The 8,046-nt window shown below is 32.4% G+C and overlaps 1 protein-coding gene across 7 annotated transcripts in view; it reads left to right on the top strand.

The window, feature by feature from the left end:
• esrrga (estrogen-related receptor gamma a) overlaps window positions 1–4,480 on the top strand; it is a 241,352-nt gene extending 236,872 nt beyond the window's left edge. For all 7 annotated transcript variants that reach the window (XM_041252714.1, XM_041252717.1, XM_041252715.1 and 4 more), the window contains exon 7: window positions 1,876–4,480. In XM_041252714.1, coding sequence (XP_041108648.1) covers window positions 1,876–2,120 — 245 coding nt within the window. In that variant the 3' untranslated portion in view covers window positions 2,121–4,480. The remainder of the gene's footprint in view (window positions 1–1,875) is intronic.
• The last annotated feature ends 3,566 nt before the right edge of the window (window positions 4,481–8,046 follow it).

Raw genomic sequence — 8,046 nt, 5'->3', positions numbered from 1 at the left:
ATGATAGAAAAAAACCAAAACAAACCAAACAAAAAAACATTTTAGGGATATCATTTAAATGCACATCAGAAAGCTTTTTAGAGCCAAGCAAGTTTAGCATTTTAAAGCAAGGAGTTATTCACTCTAAAAGTTTCCGAAACAATATGTATGGAATAGTTTCTATCCAGAAAATAGTTAAATGGGCATTGCAGTTGGTAATTTTCATCTCTGTTTTCTGTTGTACTTAAGTTACTCTTTTTTGCACTGCTTACTTTATCACTTTAAAAACAACCCAAGGTGTTTAACACTTGAGCAGCAAATGCAAAAGAAGAGAAAAGAATAGCACAGCCAAAAATATTAAGTCCAATGTATTCATCACAACACTTACAAGTTCCCAGTACAAACAGAGCTATAGATTTCCTCTGTGCTCTCATCTGATTTCCCAATTCTTTTTAAATCTCTCTAGGGGACTTGTTTCTTACATGTCAAGTCACAGATTTTGCGTTTCTTTAGGGCCTGTTTTGGCAGATTTTCTTTGCACTGTAGCTGAACGCTGCATTGTGTGAGTTCAAAGGTTTGCCACTGAGGAAGCTTGGCAGTTAGAGGGGAAACTTTATTCAAAACTGAGTGCGGAGCATCAAAGAGAGAGAAGTTGTAGAGCAGTGAAGCGGAGTATACAAAACACACTACTTCATTTTATTTTTATTGTTGATAATAAATAACATAATGCCAGGAAGATGGTAGGGACACAGACACTGCTTAGAAAACAAAAATAACATTAGCATTTTGAAGGGCAGTGTCATTAATTAATTCCCTCGATACTAAGCCTTTGCATTAATGACAGTAACCCTTAAGATATGTGGAAAAAACGTGCTTCACATTTAATGTACATATATTGAAACAAGATTCTAGATAGTTTGGATGATGGATTGTTGAATGCAGCAATTGAGTTAAGTAATAAACCTTATCATTAGCGTTTGGTGCTTCTCAGTGGCAAAGGAGGGCAAATTAAAAAAAGAAACATATGACCAAAGCTTTTTCTGAGGTTGAGGCCAATATAGTTTAAGGAGACTATCGTCTAGGTTTTCCTTGGAGGTGTTCAGGTCTTAAAAACTTTGAACAAGATAAATATTTATGTTATGTAGGCCTTGATATGGAAATGTATGTGCATTTGCTGTTCAAAAAATATCCTAGAAGTACTAATTAAGATAAAACGAATTTTAACTATGGATTCAAAAAAATTCAGGACTACATAAAGACAGGGAAACGTAGATGTATTTAAGATATAATAATTATTGAAACAAATGTATCTTCTTGAAATTTAAAAGCTCTACATTTTTTGTTTGCTAATATAAGTTTCTGTTTAAAAATACACATTCTGGCACTATGAGGGAATCCATACCATGCCATGCATGCTAACTCATGCATTATATGCAAAATATTTGTAATTGCATGCATTATTTTGTATGCATTCACTAACATCTGGATTAACTAAACACATGAAAACCCATGGGGTTCTGTTACATGTATCTATAATTAGCAGATAGCCTGTCATCGGATTCAATACAGTGTGCTGAATGATTTAAATATGAAAATAATTAGGCAACTATTTTGAAGCAATCACTTTCATTTTCTTTTTTTTTCTCTCACTAGTCTGTGCTGTGTAGCAGGCACTAATGCCTAAAACTCTCCTGTCAGACAATCTTACTATCGTTGACACTCTAGCAGAGGCCTGTCTAGTGGCTAGCAGCTTCAGCAAGTTCTAAGTGACCTGTTGTTAAAAAGTCCTGGTAATTGACTTGACAATACAGTGATTGTTTGTTTTATGCCCCTCACACCCCAATGCTGTTTGAGACATTCAGGAAATAATTCTATTGCTTTCTTTCTGTATTCTAGACTCAATGCACATAGAAGATGTGGAAGCAGTTCAGAAGCTTCAGGATGTCTTGCATGAAGCCCTCCAGGACTATGAGGCCAGTCAGCATGTGGAAGACCCACGCCGAGCTGGCAAGTTTCTGATGACCCTCCCTCTCCTCCGTCAAACCGCCACCAAGGCTGTACAGCATTTCTACAGCATCAAACTGGAGGGCAAGGTCCCCATGCACAAACTCTTCTTGGAAATGCTGGAGGCCAAGGTCTGATTTGAAATATCACAGGCCTTTACCTGCTTTTCGTGCACAGAGAGTGGGTTAGGCCACGACCGCTGCAGCTTAAAGGGGAAAACAAATTGAAACTATAAATGAGAGCGTGAGGGATAGAAACTTTGTGTTTAAATTAAAAATAATAATTCTAATTATAATAAAGACTGCACTGATTATTTAGCAGTAAGACTGTGAACCAGCTTTCAACTCTTTTTTTTCTGACTTTCTAAAGCAGTTTTGTGCTGTCAAACTTTTTCACAAAGAGGTCTCTAATTGAAGAGAGAAGGAAGCCAGCCCTGCCAAAGGATGGAAATCCATACAATGGATGCCAGCGAACTTATTACTAAACGTTATGTCCCCAGTAACAAAGGAATCAAACTGAACCAGTTGCACCGTGTAGTACAGTACACTATGGTGCATTGACTGAATGCAGTATTAGGTTTCCTAGGAGCAGTCTCTAATTAGGTGGCCAAGTGACATTTGGACCGGCTGCTTCTTATCATTGCGTTTTCCATCTAGATCAGTTACAGCCATTTGATTCCTTTATTGTTTTCTTTCAAGTCTTCCAGATAATTCTTCGGTTTTTAGCAACTTATTGTAACTATTTCAGGGAATAGTTTAAGCTTTACTCACTCATGCAATACTAAAACAACAAATTGCATTTCTTTTTGGTGTGGCTTAAGTAATGAGGAACAGTAATGAAGGAATAATAATAATAATAATAATAATAATAATAATAATAATAATAATAATAATAATAATAATAATAATGGTGATAACAATGGTAATACACTTTTAAGAAAGTTTTTTTTTTTTTTTTTAATTATAGTTTTGTTGATAATTAATTGAGATTTGTTTTGTACCAGCTTTACCACTTTCAGCCATTTTATGAATTGTGTGACTTTTATCTTATTCAAGCAATAGTTTCTAAAAGGGAAGGTGCATAGTAACACATATGCAATTTATGTTGTGTGCCAGTCCAGTCAAGAATGATTTTTATTTAAAACACATGCTCAAGCTTTTACTTCTATTAGATTACACCTATAGCATATTGACCATATAAGAAAATGAATCAAGGTCTTACAAGATAATGGTGTCTGTATACACTGGATACTTACCTATATTAAAACCGATGGGTTGTTAATACACTGTCATTTTAAAAACAATGTGAATACAAGAACTGTCTATGGCAATGAAGCAATGTCAAGCTGTTAAATTAAATGACAAGGCTTCTTACCAAAAGTATAAAACTAAAATGTATCTGCAAGTCTCTGTTAATCCTAGTTTCTTTGAAACTATGATGAAATCAGGTTCAAGACTGTTACAGGGTGTAATCTAATAAAATGACCAATCATAATCTCCCCCTGATTACTGCAGTTGAGAAGTTTAATAATAAAACAATAACTTCTGTCATCTGCTATAACCAATATATCAGTATTAGTAGCTTCTCCCTATACTCTCTAAACATCCTTAACCTGTGTACACGTATTGTAAATTAAAGATTGTAAACCTAACCTAAGACCATTTATTGGAACAAAAAATTGTAGTTCAGCTTTTCAGTGTTTCATGTTTGCTGTCTTTTCCTGAACCTTTTTTTTTTCATGTTGCATTCAAAGACTGTTGTCTTGTTCTTGTGGTGTTTAAACTTCTCGTGGTGTACGCTTTTTTAGACACAGGGTAGAATTAGAGACAATATTGGATGTACCATTCCTCAGGAGATTGCAGTAGTATGCTCTATACCTTACTGATTATAAGGCACTTCCTCATAACTATTAAGTCAACAGATCCAAACAAATAACTCTCTACTGGCAGATAATTGAAATAAATGATATTTTCAAACAAAAGGGATACTTTGTGTAACGGTTTATTGTAGAATAACAATGTATATCTTAGATGACAAATGAAGAATTTGAATATTTCAGAATAGCTAAGTATAATTTTGAAAGACATGCTGTAAATATTGCTTCCCCTCCTCCAAATCATCTCAGTTGTTATTATTAACTTTATTCTGTGTGGTTGCAAAACTTTTTTGATGCGGACATGTTTCCAAAACTACCGCTTTATCTTTGTGTGCTTTAAAAATATAAAAGGAAAACAATTATAATAGGTTGAAGGTCTACTTTTCCTTCAACCTTGTTCTATAAATACTGTGTATCTATCATTACCTATACAAAACTATATTGTAGATTGTGATTTCTCAGTAGAGAAGTGACTGTACTGTGATTCTAGACTTAATAATCATTCATAGCAACACATGAGATGGTCAATAACTTGAAGATTATAGCTGTGATAAGAAGACGTTGGCACTTTGATTTAAGTAAATACACAACTCCTGGAGACAAGGTGCTGCTTTTGTTTAATATATATATATATATATATATATATATATATATATATATATTCACTATGATATAAGTATATATATAGATCATTATATTATAATATATATATATATATATATATATACTTGACAGACATCTTCTGATCTGTAGAAGACAAAAAAGAGACGAAAGATTTTTTTAAAAACAAATTATTTTTCAGGGTTTAAGCTGAACCGAGTAAAATAAAAGCAAATATGTTTTTAATTTGGAATTTTATTAATCCTTATATTAACGGAAGGAATGCTTTTTAAAATACAGTTCTGTAGCTAGGGGTTTCATACAGTGACAACAGTTTGGCTTTCCCCAAAACATTTGAGCATTTTCTGAGTAACTCTTTACTATAATTTTTCTGGTGTTGTTTTTTTTTTTTTTTTGAACTACAAAAAATATCAAGGATTAACATTAGTTTGCTTCAAAAAAAAAAAAAAAAAAAAAAATCAAGGAAAGTATATAGTAATGCTTCTAGTCAACTGAGATTTGAAAACAAAAACCTTTTATAAACTGATGCTCCAGCTTAAATCTTGCAGAGAAAAATATTTAAGTTTTTCTTTCAACACCTTACGATAATATTTAATATAGAAATGTGTGTTATTTAGCCATACCAACATTTTCATTTTTTTTGTTTGTTTGTTTGAACTTTTTCTTATTTAAAGCAATATGATTGTGCAACACACAACAACTGCACTTGTGTTTAAATTAGATCAAAATGCTGTATTTATTCAACTATATTGCATTTAAATGATAGGAATAATTATATAAAAATGTACAAACAACTGCTATTTTTTTTATAGAAGAGGTTATGGGTGTTGGTGGTTGTATTTAAATTATTTATGCATTTGTGTATACCTGCCAACTAATTTAACAATTGATGGCAGTCTTACATGCAGTTAAAAAGAAACTGATTAAAAAAAAATAAAAATTCAAAAAACCTTAAATAAAAATTCCAGGAGTTGCTGAAAACAGCTTGTAGTGAGAACCATGTCTGTAGTTCTAGATGTGCTTCACATCTGTAAAACAATTAACTGTATATTTTTGTGATGTGTATCATAAAGTGTGCTCCGACAATATGTCCATTTGTGTAAATGTATTTATTTTACATTGTATATATTGTTCAATGCAAAAATAAAGAACTATGATTCTGTAACTCCGATCAGTTCAGATGTGTAACTCCAATTATGCCTTTCAGGATGATGGTAGAGCAATATTAAACAAGCTTCCACTTTTGATGTCTTTTTCTCTGGCGTGTGTTATTTTTCAAAGCTGCACAGAATAAGTTTTACATTTAACATCTCTATTTACAAATGTAAAGGTTTTCCTTCGTCAGGGTAGGTCAGTAAATCATCACATCGTTGTCTGACATGAAATAAAAAACTCAAAATAAATATAGTCGTTCCTATACAGTAGCTTGTGCCATCTTTACGCCATGTAAATGTTATAAATGTTTTTATTATTTCATACTCTACCTGTTTAATATCCCTTTTTTAATGTACAGTATCACTGGCTTCAATGTGATACATCTATTAAAACTATATCGTTTTCCAGTAACAGTATCACACACAACAATTTGTATTGGTTGAAAATCATATAAAAAAATAATGCTTCAAATCATTAAAATAATGGAACAGCATTTAAAAAGGCCACTTAACAGTGTACCTGCAATACATAGAAAATTTACGTTGAGGACAGAAAGAAAAAGAAAATACTGTCACATAGAACAAGTATATTATAACTAAAGGTTTAAGAAAAGAACAACAAAACTGCAAGTAACTACTAGCAACAGTTATACACAACACTGCCAAGGAAAATATATTATTCAGAATATTTGGCAAGCTTTGAACTGTATTCCTTCTCCAGTTTTATAACGCTGAGCTGGACTAAATATGTATTTTAACAGTAGAAGTTTTAACATCTCTGCTGACAGCGAGTTTAAAAAGAAAAGTACTGTATTCTTGTCAGTCAGGAAAACTCTTAGAAAAGCAGGTAAAAACAAGACCGCCCACGCCCCCTCTCGAATTACCGGCATAGATTTGAAGTGTCTGCGGGAAACGGAAGTACTGTCCCCTGACACCGCGGTCAGATTGGTGCGTAAAGTCTGTTTCGACCGTCAACTCAATCTGGCACGACTTGGACACGAGGGTCTCCGACAACTAACAAAAACATCTTTTTAGATCCAAAAGGATGAAAGCGTATTAAAATATGTGTGCCTCGCATATAACAAGTTCACAAACTCAACTCAAGATCCAGCTTCAGTCTCCATCACAGCTGCTCTCCTTCCTTCCTTTGTGCAATTTTAAGTACATCATCACAGCTTGTGCTCAGTCCTCTAGTTTCTAATGAGATAGATTTTTTGACACAGAAATTCACAATAAACGAACATGTAGAATTTATTTTTAAAAAGCGAACAATGAATTAAATTTAATTAAATTTGGGACTATATTACACAACGAATGTATACACAATAAAAATGTTTGGTTTTGTCAATTTAAATGTGTTTTAATTATTTTAATTATTTTTCTTCTCACAAATGACAGGTGTGTGTGTGTGTGTATATATATATATATATATATATATATATATATATATATATATATATATATATATATATATATATATATATATATATGGTGTATGTAAAAAGTAAAGCATTATTAACTGCAACTTAGTTTACTCTGATTTACTTCCCTTTCACTACACCTAGTATAACTAGCACTACAAGCAAAGCTTTAAATTGCAGCATTAGCTTGTTCATATTGCAGTATAGAATAACCCTGTCTAAGGATATTTCAATTATTTTAAACAATAACACCACCATTATAATTATTGACCACCAGGTGGCACTACGTGCTAAGTCACATTCAAAGTGAAACCATAATGGCTTGATTGGTAAGTGATCTTTAAAAGATAGATGGAGTACAGGAAATAAGCACTGTAGTCAGCTCAGCTTAATATTTTAAATAAGAGTTACTATAGACAGGACCAAGCAGAGTCATTCTCCTCAGACTACCATTCAGACAGATTTTAAAAATAAAATGTTCAGTGCGTATTAAAGAAACAGCAATTCCTCCCGTATGCTGTTTGCTGCACTACCTAAAATATAATACATTAAGGTCAAGCACACATTTTGCAGAATGGTATTTGAAATAAAACAAATACTAAGCGGAGCACAGTAATCAAGCTATCGGACTGCCTTCATCAAGGAATGATCACTGTGAAAGAATCTGCACTTTTTCAGTTGCACATAGATATATAAAGGTCTGTTCCAGAATTGTTCTATTGAAATCTATTTTATCATATATAATGTTCTGCCTAATGTTTCTCTGTCTAAGGAATGTGTACAAAGTAAAAGAATAAATACAATTTATTCAGGAAGTTTCAGACATAACAGTCCTTCATCATCTACATACAATATATATATATATATATATATATATATATATATATATATATATATATATATATAATTATATATATATATACGCAAGGAGGACCCCAATCCAAAGTATGCCCCCATCTAGATTGGGTCAACCACATTGGGTTGTGGTTAA

Source organism: Polyodon spathula, chromosome 6 (assembly GCF_017654505.1).
Source record: "Polyodon spathula isolate WHYD16114869_AA chromosome 6, ASM1765450v1, whole genome shotgun sequence".
Taxonomy (NCBI): domain Eukaryota; kingdom Metazoa; phylum Chordata; class Actinopteri; order Acipenseriformes; family Polyodontidae; genus Polyodon; species Polyodon spathula.
Note: the sequence above shows the minus strand (reverse complement) of the source record. Positions and strands in the feature narration are given on the sequence as shown.